The sequence below is a fragment of the Perissodus microlepis genome, chromosome 20 (assembly GCF_051167445.1).
Source record: "Perissodus microlepis isolate ML-2025 ecotype Zambia chromosome 20, ASM5116744v1, whole genome shotgun sequence".
In the NCBI taxonomy this organism is placed as follows: Eukaryota; Metazoa; Chordata; class Actinopteri; order Cichliformes; family Cichlidae; genus Perissodus; species Perissodus microlepis.
Genome location: NC_140480.1, coordinates 1,172,957 through 1,191,220, shown reverse-complemented (window position 1 = coordinate 1,191,220; position 18,264 = coordinate 1,172,957). Strand labels below are relative to the sequence as shown.

The window sequence follows — 18,264 nt, the reverse complement described above, 5'->3', positions numbered from 1 at the left end:
AATCTGGACAATAACTTTATAGCGTGTCATCGATCTGTGTACATGTTCAGTACACTGAAATATTACCACAGGCACATTTCCTGTAAATGATCAGGGTACACAGGGATCATGGTGATTGAGGGTCATTATGTCATAGTGAACGAGCAAACACTTGGTTGGCTTTCAGAGTCAGTAACGTCTGAACTAAAGATATCTGCAGTCAGATGTTTCTGCTGCTTAAATCCAGAGCGATGGTCCAACACCAGGGGTGTCAAACAGTCCTCGAGGGAACTCTTTACACGTGTCCCTGCTGCAGCACACTGAATAAAATTAGGGCATTAGCAAGACTACAGAACTTGACTTCTTGCTGATGTGGCAATTCAGCCATTGATTCATGTTACAGCATCTCATGAGTGAATGAACATAAACATAAATATGCAATAAAAGTACTTTTAGAAGTACATTTTTCCAAACGCTTACATTTACTTACATTTATTTAGATTTACTTGAGTATTGTTAGGGGTCGCCACCTCAGCATGCAGCCAAGTTCTATAGTTTTGCTAATGACCTGTTTATTTTATTCAGGTGTGTTGCAGCAGGGACACGTGCGTGTTTTAAATGAATAGAGAATCAGTCCAGAAAAACCTGTCTGGCAAGGGGGAGCCATATCTTCTTTGAAAGATCAGCAGTATTTTCCGTACCTAACGCATGTGATCCCAATTTTTTTTAACTCTCAGGATGCTGACAGTATATTCCAGTCAAATTAAAGTACAACCACGAGTGAGAAAGAAATGATAGAGTAGGCTGTGGTCTTTATAATGAAGAAGGATATATGAGGAATATTTGCTTACAGATCCCATGACCACGTCCATGACCAGTATCATAATATCATAATTCTTTTTTTATGAACCTTCAGTTTCAGGAGGTCTCAGTTACACAAATACCACAGTAAGGATTGTTGCATGAAACTGATACCTACCTACCTATCTATCTATCTATCTATCTATCTATCTATCTATCTATCTATCTATCTATCTATCTATCTATCTATCTATCTATCTATCTATCTATCTATCTATCTATCTATCTATCTATCTATCTCACAAAAAAGTTTTCCATTATATGTAAGAGTTCATGTACCAATTAAAACAAACTTTCATGCAATTTCCTAAAAAGATCAAATAACCAGGTAATTGTATTTTTTATAAGGTCAAAGTTCATCTCAGGAGCAACATGGGGCATACACTGATTCAGTTTTACTCAGTTGTACTCTCATCAATCAACCAAATGATTGATGAGAGTATACCTGTGATACTTTTATTTTTCCACGTTTCATGTGTTTGGCAACTGCACCCTGAGATAAATGCTTAGAGTTTAAGTCAATTAAAGTCAGAAATGCAGGTTTTCAGGCACTCAAATAATCGAGCTGAGAGGAAAACAAGCTGCCTAATTGTTGACAGATGTTGCATAATTCTTATACAAAAAAACCACCCATGTCTTCATACAAAATTTGAAATTACAGCAACAACCAAAAACAAAAAAACAGCTTGCAGATTCGAGGAGCTTGCTTTGCAACATGTGGTCAACATATGAAAGTCTATATTTCACTCAGAGACACAAACCAAGTAATTTTGATGCCAAAAACTAATGAAGGAAAGAAAAGGAAAAGTCTGTACAGATTTGAAAGTGTTCTGCTGTAGCTCTTGGCACAAAGAGCAGATAAGAGCAATCGCCAGGTCAGATTTGTTTTACCCCGTCTGCATCCATAACATTGCACAAATGAAATGAAAGTGATGACTGCAGAGGTTGCAGTAAAAGTCAGAGGCAGAGTGTTAAAGACGTGTCAGTATCCACAGTAGTACCAAGACATTACTGCTATCTGCAAGAACAGTTGTGCAAAAGTGTTGAATGAAATGTTTAAGGTTAGAAATAGTTGTAGCTGCAGTTGTAGGAATGATTCTTTGTCAAAATACCCACAAGAGCTTCACAAAAGGACTTGATAAACGTGTTCGGAAAAACCCTCAGCATTCAGTGTTATAGCTGACGGTTAGGGTTCTTAGAGGGCAGTCTGCACCTGGAGCATTCAGGCAAGGCGATAAGGCCAGAGAGACATTGGACCCTTGCACTCAGTAACACACGGACGCACACGCACACACACACACACACACACACACACTTGCACAGGTGGGCGAAATCTTAGAATTATTGCTTTACTAGAAAATGTAGGTGTTACAATTTGTGTTTTTGGACCTGAAATGTGTTACAGGAAACTGGAGTGGGAAAGCTAAATACGACGTGGCAATCCATCAATGTGCTCAAGAATTTACATCCAGGGGAGTCGTGCTTTAATGTAAATCAGGGAATCGTTTCAAGAAGTGTTCGAGGCCAAACAAACTTAATTGATTTCTTTTTCTTATCTGAAGAAGGCAGGTTAACGATCACTAGATTTATCTGCTGCACATAATCTTCTCCACTTTCCTAATTTCTTGGAAGTCAAAAAGATGATGATGTCATTTTGCTGCTGTTGACATGCTGTTTCGTTGCTGTGCATTTGTAACGGTGTCCATGCGTGCGCGAGCGATTTAATCAGCTAACTGCACTACGTCTGAGTCACTTGATGTTTAACGGTCAAAGAATAGCAGGTGAATTGTAAAACTGGCTTATGAATGCATATGTATACACACACGCACACAAACACACATTCAACCACTTAATGACCATTAGTGTGCGAGGTCTTGAAGCAAAGGGGCTGTGTGCATGTCTCTCTCTCTCTCTGTGTGTGTGTGTGTGTGTGTCCAGGTGTAGTAGATTTACAGTTACAGCCAAACCCCCTAGATTAGTGAGCATACGCAAATCACCTTTACTCATGCAGGTTACTGGGAATTTCCCCAACGTCTACCCAAAAGTGTGCATCTGTGTGTGCCAAGACATTAGTGATAGTGGGTGTTTTTTTCACAGTAGCAATCTTTCAATGAACAAACACTAACCATAAACATGCACTGAGTATGAGAGATGCTCACGATTTATTTACTCAAATGAAATCTAGCTGCTTGACAGGCACAAACACAAAAATCGTATTGTTTTATTTAAATGGTTTCATTTGTGTCGGACTAAATGTCTACCTAATAATGATTTGTGCCATTTGTAGTTAGGGAGCAACAGTTTGTTTTTTAAATTCTGCCTCGTGTTCACACCCATGGGCAGAGCCCTGAGTGTAGCCAGGTGATTCCAGTGAACAGTCTGGCAGGTGAGCAGGCAGGTGGACACCATGCTGTTGACATACTAACTGTGTATGAGAGACACTGGAAAGTATGCAAAACTTGAGGTTGATTCCTCTCTCTCACACACACATACACACACCCCACCCAACACCATCACCTCCTCCACCTTTCAATTAGTTTCACACACTTTTGTCTGTCACTCTTGCGTTCTTGGTTAACACAAAGATAAAAGCTTTTTATTTATGTATTTCTGACGTTTTTGACAATCACTTGCAATTGTTTTGCCCAGATGTAGTTCATTATAACCACCTTGCAGCACGCAACTAAACGCATGCAGTTTGCAAATGGTCACCAGCAGTGCGGTGGTCAGATGGTGCAGAGGACAACATGCATTACTCATGTGGGAACGCTGGAGATAAGGAGAGGGATTGGGAACTCATGGAACTTTGCATTCCCACGGAAGATTGTTTGTGTCCTCCAGTAGGCCATCCGACAATCTGCGGTCTCAATAAACACTCATAAACCATCACACAGACACGCACACAACCCCACCGGCCTTATCGCAATAACACATAAACTCAAGTGTGAAGATGGTACATAAATCATCTGCTTTCACAGCCAGATAAGCACGGGCAAAGAAAGCTAGAGCGGGAGCGTAAACGTTTTTATCACGCTCTGAAGATAAAGCAAAACATCTACACAAAATTTTCCAAAGAACACAATAAAGAGCCTGATGGTTTTTGATGAGCTATTCTGAAAGCAGTCCCTGTTGCACAGAGCAAAGCCCACACACTTCACACTTGGCGAAGCCATTCATATTGTCTCCGTGCTCAGTGTTCTCCTGCAGGAGGCCCACACCTCCACTCCACAGCTGTCACAAGGGCAGGGTAGGCGAAACAATAGCTGTCTTTTCTTTCCCTCCCTGAACTTGTCGCCTCATTTGCAAAAAGAATCACATGTAGCATCTGCCTCTTGCCATGTTTGGACTGTGCATGCATCTTCCAAAATATGGTGCCGTCTGATGTTAATATTAAATACCATTTTTTTTGTGAGTCCTTGGCTTCAGATCATGACGTGATAAAGTGACATCAAAAATATTCGGTGTAATTTGTTTTCCAGGTTTAAAGCCTTTTTGGCTTTAAACCGATTATTCTGAAGTGAGCACAGGCTTAGGAGGAAAGTATAGAAAGTGATATTCCTGCAAATATCTAGTCTGCTTATCCTGAGTTAGGTGTTTGAAGAATTACTCATACTGCCACCACTCCTGTTACCTTCTTTCTTCTTCACTGGACCAGAAGGATGTGTGTCCAAAGTCCATGCGCTAATGCTGTTGGGAATTTTTTTTTCTTGGCACTCTTTTAATATCTACCAATCAATCATGGTTTCAGTGTCACAGGTGAACATATGACTCTCTTTATGACCATAATTTACCATCTTCTGGTTATTTCCAGCCTCTCAAACTGGTGTCACAATGTGACAGCTCAGTCCACTTCAATGAACACTTTAGTCACCAGATCTGAATCCATTGTCTTTGTATGTGGCCGTTACAGCATGTTAAGCATGTATGTGAAAAATCTGCACAAATTATGCAACGCTACCAAGTCAGCAGAATCTTAAAAGAAAAAACATCTCGAGATAAAGAAAGAGGAATAAAACACAAGTTACATCTTGGAAAAGAATCCAAAATTTCCAAAAGGGACGTGTTGAAACAACAGTCTCGACACTTTTATTCGATTAAGATTAAATCCATGGAAACAACATCCAGCTGGGTTTTTCTGCTGTGATTTCTGCACCTTTAGGACTGCCAGGATAATTGAGTCAGCATGCAAGTACTGTACTCAGGAATCATGCAATTATGGCTTCCTCTTTCCAGAGAAGACAGTGTCATCGTCACAGTTACTACTGGATATTTATCACTTCTCATCTGCGGTCAGCAGAAGTAATGACATGCAGTTTGGGCTGTGAAGCGCATGAGACTTCAAGCTCCTGTGGTTTCAGAATTTGCTGAAAGTGCAGTAACAGAATAATTCAGTCAAAGACAGTAGAGCCTCTGGAAGTTTTAAACCCGTCTGAGTGGAATTTCTGTGACTGTAAAGATTATTTACAATTATTTGACGTGTGGTTACTTATTAGTATTACAAATTGATCGTCGATGAGGAAGAACTTAAAGTGCATCTGCCGCAATCTGGAACTTGAATGGGGCTCTCCCATCAAAGACAGCCAATGTCAACTTCTGCCTCAAATAATAACGACTACCGTTTGATGTTTTCCAGAGAAAAGGTCAATCACGCTACATATTCAGTTGCAACCTCAGCAAAAAAGGAAAAGACCATTTCCCAAAGCTCTGGGTGAAAGGCTTCTGACAAGAGAAAGTACATTTTTAGGAAGAATGTAGGGAATTGGACGTCTTGCTGTATGCAGCAGATATAATTTATTTATCATACTTATCACGGACCACTTTAGTTAAACGAAGGCTGGTATTTCCAGCTACAGAAAATTATAATTGGCAGTGTCTGTTCACACGTGTGCATAAATGGAGGGTGAGACAGAAAAGAACAGACATTAGTGGCACAGATACAACACTGATTCAGAGTCAAGCATAAAAAAACCTGGGCTGGAGGTGTTGCAAAGCAGCTTTGAGATTCATAGCAACTGTAAAGTAAATAGCACGCCATACGTGAAAGATGGCATTTGGATGGTATTTGAGCAAAGAGCTGATAAGAGATGTCATGTTGACAGTATATGCCATATTTGCTGCATTCTTGACGCAGTGTTACAACACCATTAAAAGTATTTGAGCTTGCACTCCACTGTCCACATTGTTATTCGTGACAAGTCAGTGCATCGTGTCATTAAACATGCATGTTGGAGGCTTAGTTCTGTCCGCAAAATCCTCACTGCTGCTCAGACTCTCAAACCTAGCAGCGAATTCTTTGACAATATTTCCAGTGGAGTTCAGTGAGCCTGTAATTAATTAATTTGTAACCATTCATACTCAGCTCCTGCTGTCCAGTGTGTCCCAACAGAAGCAAAACCATTAAAACTAAGTGCAACCCTAGTTTCTTGTTGTGTTACCGCTCTCTGCTCTCTTTGAGTTGTGGGTATAGGGCAGGAAACAGTATCTTCTACAGATACACAACTCAACACAACACAACACAACACCCATTATGTTTTTCCACTTGTGTGCTGTCCTGTTATTTTTTATGTTTTCTAATATTTTCCCCATTTTCTTTCCCCCCTCTTTACCACTCCCATCCTTCCCACCTGTCAGCTTTGGAACTGCTAAATTAAACATGTACTGATGCAAATAATAAAATAAAATGAGACTAACATGAGGAACCTTTAGAAAGGTTATAGAGCAAATATCTTTAGCACAAAAGTGAGTTCAGATCCTGATTCCTTTTAAATGGTGGCCCAGATACAGCCCACTTTAGTCTTTAGTCCGGTGAAACTCTCGTTTCTGTCAGTGTGGAGACGTTTCCTACACATTTAATCCCTGACATATCTTAATGGGCAACAGTATGTCTCAGTTTTTCTACATATTAAAGAAATGCAGCTGTACAAAAAAAATCAAAGAAATCTGTTAGCACGACTTCCTGGGCTTAAACTGTTTCTGGTGACCTCTTGTAAAAAACCTGAAATTTCTATATTACATTTTATCGATTACTTAAATACTTTGGTTTAGCGTGGATGGCCAGGAGAGAGAGAAATGTGCCCTCGCATTTTTGTAAAGGCATCCAGTGGGCCAGATTGGAATCTTTACTGGGCAAACTCTGGCCCCGGGCCTTATGTTTGACACCTGCGCTCTATAACAAACACCAAAACACTCAGGATGTTACACTCTCATCAGTCCCACCATAAACACTATCAGGTAGGAACCAAAATTAACGTTCATATGATGCTATAACGAATAAATACATACATAAAGTAAAATAAATAAATACATAAATAAATAATGAAGTTAAGTGTTGTAAAAATAACAAAGTAATTGATTATATAATAGTCAGTTATGCAAAGTCATAACATTGCGCACCCTACTGAGCAGCACAAAGTGATGTTCTGTTACATTAATAACTGAGGTTACATAAGTTTTATGGGTGCTTCAACATTTCTGTGACGCCATCAGCTGGTTGTGCAGCTCTTGACCTGCAGTGATGCTCTTCTGTCTTTTACCAGGAGATGGCGCCATTTTATCAGCCAATTCCCCAAATCCACTCTGGCTCCCGCGCAGCGGCACTAACAAAAACATAATTGCATGATTTAATACGATGATGGTAATCATGCTCTCAGCGATGATAAGCTTCATACCTCCCAGGTGCCTAATTTTGGTTTTAATAGCTATAATCTTTCACATGATCTGCGCCCTGCAGATGACTGGAATTCTATTATAATAGGGCCCCTCTCCCTTCATCTTTCCCTAAAATGTGTTGACGCTCCTGCGTATCCTATCAAAGTTCTGCATGAATGAGACTCTGTGGAAACAGTCCAACACTTTGAGTCACTGTTAACATTCCATGTCAGCCTCCCTCTACAGCTACACGACTGATGCTATCACGCAAAACTGGGTAAGGCTACAAACTCAACACAAACATTCACGATTCACACGTCCATTCAGGACTATGAACACACACAATTAAACACAGTGCTGCGAATATAAACACACACAGACGTGCCAGAACCATCAGCAGTCCCTTTTTTCTGACGCCAATCAACATTTTATAGATAAAATTTACAGGTGCAGGAGTCAGACACACACACACGCCTACAAACGCACTCAAAAACACATGGGTCTGATTGCAGCGCCAGTGGCATTGCTCAGAATAGCATCAAACAGAGAGCAGCGTCGTGCATGTGTGGACCTGTAGGCTTTAGTCAGCCCATTTCACCATATTAACCCTCGTATATCACACTGTCACTGAAGAGAAAATAAGCGAAGCGGAGATCAAACAGCTGAAAAGCTTTGTCCTGGTACGACAGCGAGTAAAAGGGAGACATAACAAAGTGTTTGGGTGTAACACTTTTAAATGTACGATCATGTTTTTGGATAACAGGATCGTTTCTACAAACAAACTGTACTGTGCACCCCTCATTTCTTCATATTGGTGCAGCAACTAATTGAAATGTGCAAACATAAACTTCAAGGATTCTTGGAGGACATCCACAGCTCATCTCTGGATCTTGGCTGCTTTTTGCTCTGGTCTGTGTCAAAATGATTTTCTTTAATACTGTTGAAGTCTGGGCTTTGGGGAATCCAATCAATGATTGATAGATAGTGTTCTGGTTTTCCTGCAGTGTGTTTGGGATCACTGTCATGCTGAAAAATAAAAACTCTGCCATATGGTATTTCATGGTGGATCAGAATCTAATAGTTCTTATAATTCCATCAATTTTGACAAAATCCCTAACTCCACTGTCAGAAATGCAGCCCCAAACGATGATAGATCGCTGGAGACACTCATCCTTATACCTCTTTGATCATGATTTGAACCAGAACTTTAAAATTTGGATTCATCGCTCCGTAAGACCCGTGGCCACTGATTTTCAGTCCAGTTCTTGTGTAATTTGGCATACCTCAACATTTTCTCCCCATTTCCTCTGCTTAAAAATGGCTTCTTGACATCCACCTTCCACCGAGACCATTTTGATGAGGCTTTGGTGAACAGCAGAGGGATCAACTGAACAGCCAGATGCATCTCTGAGGTGTTTTTGTGACAGGCCGCTTGTTACTAAGTGCCTAATGACATCATTTAAAATTGGTTCTTTGCCAAGTTGTTATATGTAGTCACGATGTAGTTTATCCCTCGAGTTAGGTACAAATATTAAAGCCACACTAAAACATTTTGAATTGAAATGTTTCATTTTATTGGCTACTTTTCCTGTTTTTATTTGTTGGTAAGGAGATTTTTCTCACTGTATGTCAGCAAGCTCTGCCACAAATGCAGCTATTTTACACAGTTTTAACACTGGTGTAACATGTGATATAAACACGTCAACCTTAGTACAACACGCAAATTGTAAATATGGAATAATCTGTAGTCAAATACCCTATTTACCTGAAAAAAAGCACAAAAAGCATGACACGTTTCAACCGAGAGCATAACCTGTTTAACTATGAAGGCACAGAGTGGATGGAGGCATGCAAAACAGATGTGCAGGGATATCTTAAAAAGATTGTGTCACTGACTTTTTGATCTAAAGGTTGTCACGAGGAAATAAAGGATGTTTCTGAAGGTGTGTTACAGCAACGACACCCTGTCCCACCAGGCTCTTATAAAGCTTCGCTGACCTCAGTGACTGAGCTCATCCCTACAGGGTTATTATTGTCTCATACAAACACACAAATAAGTCCACCACCCTGTTTTGTCCACTCACAGCAGCCCCTTTTCTCCAGCCTCTTGCCCCACCCGTGTACCCTGGACCCCTTACCTCATCCACCGTCCTCTGCTGTTCTTTTTTTCATTCATTCCTCCCTTTGTACTGTGAGATGGAGAGCGGAAGAAAGGGAAACGGGGTGGGTGGGGTGGGGGTGAAGGTAAGGAGAGGGACCTTTGGTTGGCTTTCAGGTGGTTTCACATGAAAAGACAGCACACACCTAAGTTGCCGCCACCGGTAACCCACAGCGTCTCACTTGCTTCCGTTGAGTATACCTGAGTTAGCCTTCAACTGCCTCTGAACAGCCCAGGCAGGCACACATAGAGACAAAGGCACTGTGAACACAAGAATCTCTAAATGCACATACAAGTGTGCAGACACACACACACACACACACATAAACTTCTATCAACTTTCGGTATGTGGCTTAGATTGGAGAGGCACTGGTAGGTGTTTGGTATGCAGGAGTATGGTGGGGAAGAGATCTTGCAAGAGGGCAAGGGATGTGGGTGAGGAGGCATGCTGTTATGGAGTGTGTGTGTTTTGTGGGAGTGGGGGGGGCTCTGTTTGCACGGCTACTTTCTCTGATCTCCCCCCTGAATGGATGCTTCTTGCTGCAAGGAGCTCAGGTAGCTTTGTCTGTGTGTGTGTGTGTATTTTATTCCCAGGTAGACCACGGTGAGTGCTCTCAAGTTAGTGTCAGGTGTCAGGTAGTTACTTGTCTTCGTGTCTTCAAGGCTGCCTTTGCTTGGATAGTGTTTACAGCCCACAGAGCTCGGCGCAGAGGGGGGAGGAGTACGCAGGGAGCACTGGCTTTGATCTGATGCAGACTGTTTGATAGCATGCGTATGAGTGACTGAGTGAGTGTGAGAAAGAAAAGTGAGAGATATAGATGAAGTATATGAGTGCATGCGTGCTTTTCCACTTGCAGGTATTTGAAAACGCGCGAAACAGCTTAAACATTCAAGCGATGAGCGTGAATTTTAAGCTGTTCATTCACCGCAGGGCCGGACATAACCTTTCTGGGGCCTTCAGCAGAATTTTATTTGACACCCTTCATTTTTAACATGTTAACTGTACATTAATAACTCACAGTTCTCATTATTCCCAAAGTGCAGCATATACTGGTCGCATAACAGATTCGTGATTTCTGCAGAAGCATTAACTGAGACAGTCCAGTGCGTTTCGGTGAAAGGGCGATGTATTTGTTAACACACGAGGGGTGTGTGTGGCCCCGAGTTTGATTAAAAAAAAATAAAATCCAAGTTTTATTAAGAATTTGGTGTTTTAAACTATATTTTACTGTTACGACTGTTGTCGTAATTTTAATATGTAAATCTGAGTGTGCAGGTGCTCCTCCATGATTGGTGCATCCAGGGTGGACGGATCGTACCGATTGGCTAATGACCAGGAGGCAGCGCATAAGAAGACACCGCCAGGCACTGCCAGGTCATTCATCCTCGGCCCAACCCAGCCGGCAGACCGTGTGTTCACCGTTTAACTATGTTGGTTTAATGTAGGAGCCTGTGTTTGTCAGGTAGGGAGGAAAGTAATTGTTGTTTGGTTTAGTTCTTTTGAACAGGTACGTTTTATTTACTCCTGAGATAGGCTACCTGTTGTTTGTTGTTTTGGCCTTGGGTTCACCCCGAAGTTATAATTCGCTCCCTTCCTTTGTTTTTAAATTCAGTCATTGTAAATAAATCACTGTCACAAAGTATTAATTGCGTGATGTGCTGCTTGGGGTTGGACGGGGATGGATCACCCCTTATGTTGTGGTCTGCGCCTAGACGGGCCATAACATTTACTCATTAAGTTCTCCACTTTTTACTCAAACAATAATAATTCTTATGTTTTCATTCTTATTCCTTATGGATGAATCATTGAGATATATAAACATAGAGCCACCTGATGTTTAACAAAACAAACAAACAAAAAAATTCAAGGCCTTCTGTTATTATTTAACACTTTGCAGCTGAATAATTTTAAAAATGTCCAAGTGAGTGTAGTTAACCAGTCAACAACGTGAGACTTTTTGCTGGGTAAAATATATACTGAATATATCAAATATTATATAAAATTTATGGAACTTTATTTAGCTTCTTTTTTTACTGAAATGTGTTGACAGCTAACTTAGCCATATCACACAAACATCACACAAACTACTGATTCACACAGGTACTGTTTCAACACCTGTGTGAATATTTCATTCTTGGGAAACAGCGGGAACTTTTTTAGCACTGGAAAAACGAATGCAGCAAAATTAAACTTGTAACCAAACATCAGATCTATCAGAAGCAGGATAACAGATCCTTGACTTTTGTTCAAACAGCGACACATTAACAGTATAACATTCCCATGTGGGTGCACAGAATTACAAACGAGTAGCGACCCTCTTGGTTACCTCCATTGTGGCAGTCTTGGTGTTAGTTCGCTACATTTACCTGTTGTAGCAATGAGTCCAGCGGACACTACACCACGACCTGAAACATAAAGGCTGAAAGGGCTTATTAGGGAGTTGTGAATGTTCACACCACCTTGAACTTGAAATGCGCTCGTCCAGTAGGAATGCTGAATCATGTAGGAGGCCACACAGCACGTTACTTTATAACACGATACAAAACCAACAGCAGCAGCTTCACATAAGCAGATTGTTACTTTGTTCTAAATCACCCAGCTTCAAAACATTTTAATCAAACATGTTCATGGCTACATGAATAAAATGGAAACTAGAAATCTGGATATTTCTGGAAATATGCCGACTTGTTGAGCATGCTAACAACATGTCAAGAATAGAATATCATGTGTGCCTACATATTATATGTGATTATTTCAATATAGTACTTTAATAAGAAATTTTCTCCTCTCTGCCAAGCGAAATCTGCTAATGCACGGCAATCTGCGCTACATTGCCTCACTGCCTCACGCGCAAATATGTAGCACACCGGTCACGATTTTCTATTTGTGACTAAGTATAAAAACGAGACCAAAGAGACCATTAACAGATAAAGACAGAGAAAGGCACGGAGACAGGCAGGAGACCAGACACGCAGGTTTTTACACTCTGTGTGTTTTAGGGCTCCCTCGAGGCTCGACAATTAGAGTATTTAAAAAGATGACAGAGCTCGAAGCGCAAAAAATGGGAGAGGTCGAGAGCTCAGGGAGTGGAGAAGTTTGCAGGTGTATGAAGAGCGTGTGCATGTTTAATGTGTGTGTGTGAGTGTACTGTATGATCACACAAGGTGTGCCTGTGAAACAGCCTTTTTTATGTGCATTTGAGGTACTGAAGAATAAAAAAGACTTCATAGTAACTCACGCAACATTGTAAAACTGACAATACACAGCAGTAACCCGCTTTCCACTACAAAGAAGAAGAAAAGAGAGAGAGAGAGAGCACGGGACAGAGAGAGAGAGAGAGAGCGAGCACGGGACAGAGAGAGAGAGAGAGAGAGAGAGAGGGAGAGAGAGAGAGAGAGAGAGAGAGAGAGCACGGGACAGAGAGAGAGAGAGAGAGAGCACGGGACAGAGAGAGAGAGAGAGAGAGAGCACGGGACAGAGAGAGAGAGAGAGAGAGAGAGAGGAGAGAGAGAGAGAGAGAGAGAGAGAGAGAGCACGGGACAGAGAGAGAGAGAGAGGAGCATGGACAGAGAGAGAGAGAGAGAGCACGGGACAGAGAGAGAGAGAGAGAGAGAGAGCACGGGACAGAGAGAGAGAGAGAGAAGAGAGCACGGGACAGAGAGAGAGAGAGAGAGAGAGAGAGAGAGAGCATGGGACAGAGAGAGAGAGAGAGAGAGAGAGAGCACGGGACAGAGAGAGAGAGAGAGAGAGAGAGAGAGCACGGGACAGAGAGAGAGAGAGAGAGAGAGCACGGGACAGAGAGAGAGAGAGAGAGAGAGAGCACGGGACAGAGAGAGAGAGAGAGAGGAGAGCACGGGACAGAGAGAGAGAGAGAGAGAGAGCACGGGACAGAGAGAGAGAGAGAGAGAGAGAGAGAGCATGGGACAGAGAGAGAGAGAGAGAGAGAGAGCACGGGACAGAGAGAGAGAGAGAGAGAGAGAGAGAGCACGGGACAGAGAGAGAGAGAGAGAGCACGGGCAGAGAGAGAGAGAGAGAGAGAGAGAGAGGGAGAGAAGAGAGAGAGAGCACGGACAGAGAGAGAGAGAGAGAGAGAGAGAGAGCATGGAAGAGAGAGAGAGAGAGAGCATGGGACAGAGAGAGAGAGAGAGAGAAGAGAGAGCACGGGACAGAGAGAGAGAGAGAGAGAGAGAGAGAGCACGGGACAGAGAGAGAGAGAGAGAGAGAGAGAGAGAGCATGGGACAGAGAGAGAGAGAGAGAGAGAGAGAGCACGGACAGAGAGAGAGAGAGAGAGAGAGAGAGAGCACGGGACAGAGAGAGAGAGAGAGAGCACGGGACAGAGAGAGAGAGAGAGAGCACGGGGCAGAGAGAGAGAGAGAAGAGAGAGAGAGAGAGGAGAGAAAGAGAGAGAGAGCACGGGACAGAGAGAGAGAGAGAGAGAGAGAACGGGACAGAGAGAGAGAGAGAGAGAGAGAGAGAGCATGGACAGAGAGAGAGAGAGAGAGAGAGAGAGGAGAGAGCACGGGACAGAGAGAGAGGGGAGAGAGAGAGAGAGAGGGAGAGAGCACGGGACAGAGAGAGAGGGAGAGAGAGAGAGAGAGCATGGGACAGAGAGAGAGAGAGAGAGGAGAGAGCACGGGACAGAGAGAGAGGGAGAGAGAGAGAGAGAGCATGGGACAGAGAGAGAGAGAGAGAGGGAGAGAGCACGGGACAGAGAGAGAGGGAGAGAGAGAGAGAGAGCATGGGACAGAGAGAGAGAGAGAGAGGGAGAGAGCACGGGACAGAGAGAGAGAGAGAGAGAGAGAGAGCATGGGACAGAGAGAGAGAGAGAGAGAGAGAGAGCATGGGACAGAGAGAGAGAGAGAGGGAGAGAGAGAGGGAGAGAGCGTGAGCAACACACAGAGAGGGAGACATTGTGAGGAACAGCTCTGAAAGAGTTTTTGTGGGACTATAACAAAGGCCCCTCAGAAAACACAGTGGCATAGGAATGTTAATTAATTAATGAGAAACTATTCAGCCTGCAGAGGATCGTGGAGAAAGAAAGACAGAAGGGGAAAGATGGATAGACATACAGAGAGACAGACAGGCCGGAGGGCCAGAAAAGATCTGTGCAGTTTTGCATTTGAAATAGCACGCTGTGCATGGACTCTGTGTCCGGGATCCATGAGCGGGTTTTCAAACCCTTTCAGGGATTGTGCTTGTCATAAATTTACATCCTTGCACTTGTACTTGGCTTCGCATCTTTGCAGTTGTGTGTGTATAACATGCAGCATCTGTCAAATGAAAGCCTCGCTTTCTCAAGCCTCACTTTTCCAAGAACTGGGAAGCAGCCATGCTTTCCACACTGACTGCCATTTTTGAGTTAATTCACCAATTTTCTTTACTGGAGATTTTATAAGTGCGAGCGGTTATTTTATCAGCTCTTGGATGACCATGTGATCCCTCCAGTAAAACATGAAAATAGCTAAAAGTAGAGCTATTAGGGATAATCAGTACAGTGTTATTGTGCTATTTTTGCCTAGTGGAAGAATTGATTTCTTTCCCTCTTAAGCTTCTTACAGATTAGCTCAAGACTATCACTAGATTAATACTGAGAGATAGGTTTGAATGATGATAATGTATACCTTATAGATCCCATGGGGAAATTACTCTGTCTGCACTCAGTGAAGCAGTGGGCACCCAGGGAGCAGTGTGTAGGGACGGTACCTTGCTCAGGGGTACCTCAGGGTAGCTGTTCAGTGGATTCAAACCCCCGACTTTCCGATCATGGGGCAACCACGCTACCTACTGAGCTATCCCTGCCCCCAAATGACAGAACAAAATCTGTGCTGCTTTTAATACCAAGTCAGTTTTTCTTGAGCTGTTATAACTATAAATTGCATCATTAGGCTCTTATGTAACATTCAGTACTTACAGGCGCAAAGCATGTAAAGCTCAGTTGTGTAACAAGGAGATTTATGCATTATAATAAAACAAAGTGAGGCTGGATGAGACTATTGTCAAGATTCTGTGGAAAAACTGTGAGTGAGCACAGATAGGCTGCCACGAACTTCTTCAACAATTCCAAACTCTCCTCTCTATAGACTGGAGTGTGTGTGTGTGTGTGTGTGTGTGCGTGTGTGTGTGTGTGTGTGCGTGTGTGTGTGAGTGTGTGTGTGAGTATGTGTGTGTGTGTGTGTGAGTATGTGAGACGGATATGTGAGATCCTTTGGACCGGTCACTCATGATCTGTAATTTATCTATGGGCATCCATGTGCATGTGTGCATGCTTGCATGCTTGCATGCTTGCATGCGAGCATTTTTGAGTGTGTGCAATTGCAACATTCCAGCAGGCAGAAATCTGAGAAGGTGAGACACTCGATTCTGCTCTTTCTGGGTACTGAGGGGTGCTGAAGAGTCAGAATTCCAATTTCCTTCAATCACTTGCAAGCCATTGGAAAAAAAAACAGAAACAAAAACAGGAATCTCTCATTGCATCCAAGAAAATGTTTGTATTGTAAGACACATTTGTCACAATATAGTTTACACATGTAAGTGTCTGCTTTCATATGCTTTCATATTATAGGCATGAATTCATGAAAAATTCTTATATGTTCACTTGATGTACACTTAAGTTGCACGTGGAAAAAAGATAAGTGGCACATCTGAGTTATCTTATTATGACACATGTAAGCTTTATGAAACATACTACATAAAACATAGACATTCACTTTAGTTTTTTACTATGTATATTATGGGCTGTCACAACACTCTGACCCTTTGTATCACTCTCATACATCCACACACAGTCTTTTCATTCTGATTCTCCAGAGTTTGCTTTATCTTATATCAACTGAAAACAATACCTCATTTTTCCCAAGTTTCCCTCACAGGGGCTTTATAAGGCCTCACAATCAATCTTGTCGCACACCACTGTACTGCACTGTATTGCAATTACCTTGTTCTTCCCTTTTCCCTTCTTCAAACTGCACACTCACCCTTTCTCTTCAGCCTGAGTAAAGAATGGGAAAGGGAAGAGAGGGAGAACGAGAGGGAAGAGTTTGAGAATCGCGGGTCCCTCCCACTAAATTGTGGGCCAATGAGCGTAGCTCATTCACAACTCATGCGCTCCTTCTACAATAGGTAAGGAGAGAGAGACAGAGAGAGCAAGAGATACATACAAGGAGAGAAAGAGAGAGGGAGAGACATATATACAAGGAGAGAAAGACAGTGAAAAGGCAAGGCCAGAGTCAGAGGAGACAGACAAGAGGGAAGAGGAGCTAGATAAAGTTGAGCCAATGGGACTGAAGTAGTGACAGAGAGGTAAATAAACAGAGATGAATAGGTCAGTGTCTTGACAGGACAGATTTACAGTGCGGACAACCTGCAGTGAAGAAAAGGACAGGAAGGGGCATTAGAAGAGCGACGGGAGTACTTAGAAGAGAAGAAACTCCTCATTTATCAGCGCTGCATCAGAAAGAGAGTGAGACAGTCCGGGAAACTCCACAGGTGCAGATGCAGACAGGTGGTCAGCCAGACATGCCTCTTGTGCTTCTGTTTCTCTGTGTGGCCGGAGGAGTCTGGGGGTCCGCCCCCGGAGCGTGGGGGTACGGACGGATCCAGGACAGACAGGGTACAGCGGCAACAATGTGCCCATCTCCGTGCCACTGTGAAGAAGACGGGATCTTTATCATGGTTGACTGCTCAGAGATGGGACTATCATCTGTGCCAGCCAACCTCAGCCCGCTGACCACATACCTGTGAGTAACACATCACTGTTGGAACAACAAAGGACTCTCTGGTTGTTTTATTATTAAACCCTTTAAGTTTTTCACCCTGTTTCCTTGACCTCACTAATCATCTTCCTCGTGTTTTGAGTCCTAACCTTGATCTTCAATCCTCCTCTCACTCATCTCGGTCTGGTACCCATTTGTTTCAGTGTTGTTTGAAAAATGAATTAATGCTGCCGAGATGTGGCTGGTATTCCATCATTTTGTAAAAATAGAGCAGTGGGCAACAGTTGGCTGGACGTGAAGCACTGGCAAAGCCCACATGTAGATAAAAATGGACAGGCGGGAACATGTGTATGCAAGGGAGCGAGAGAGAGCGTGTGTGCTGGCCACTATGGCAAAATAACTGGACCACTTTCAGTGTCAGGTTTCTGAGCTCCAACTGGAGACATGCCACGAGAGAGACTGTGTGTTTGTGTGCACACGTGTATGCTGTGCCTTTTGTGTTTGTGCGTACACATGCATGTGTGTGAGCTGCAAGCACTTGACACAAGCATGTTTTTGTGTGCGCGTGAATCAAGAAGGGTTTGAACACAGATGTCCAAACGTGTAAAAGGCTTAGCATTCAGCTTTGCCGCTACTCTGTGTCACACTGTGTTGCAATAAAAGCACAGTGGCAAAGAAAAGAGCAGAAACATGTGCAGGAAAGGCTCATTTAATTATGTTTTTTCAAAAAAATATCTTGATGAAATAACTCCTTTGTGAGACTTCATTTCCAAACACCGAAGAACAGTAGCATTTTTAAATTTCATTTGTATACGTTGGCTAGAGCGCACGGCAGATGCTGTAAATACAATGAAAGATGTAATTCCAGCCACTTTAAGGGTAATAAGAAGCTCTAGACATAATA

General features: G+C 42.7%; 1 protein-coding gene across 1 annotated transcript in view; it reads left to right on the top strand.

The window, feature by feature from the left end:
* Positions 1–16,111: 16,111 nt before the first annotated feature.
* Positions 16,112–18,264, top strand: part of lgr6 (leucine-rich repeat containing G protein-coupled receptor 6) — a 39,585-nt gene continuing 37,432 nt past the window's right edge. Inside the window, exon 1 of the mRNA XM_084916833.1 lies at positions 16,112–17,384. Within this exon, the coding sequence (XP_084772959.1) occupies positions 17,140–17,384 (245 nt within the window). The 5' untranslated portion in view covers positions 16,112–17,139. The remainder of the gene's footprint in view (positions 17,385–18,264) is intronic.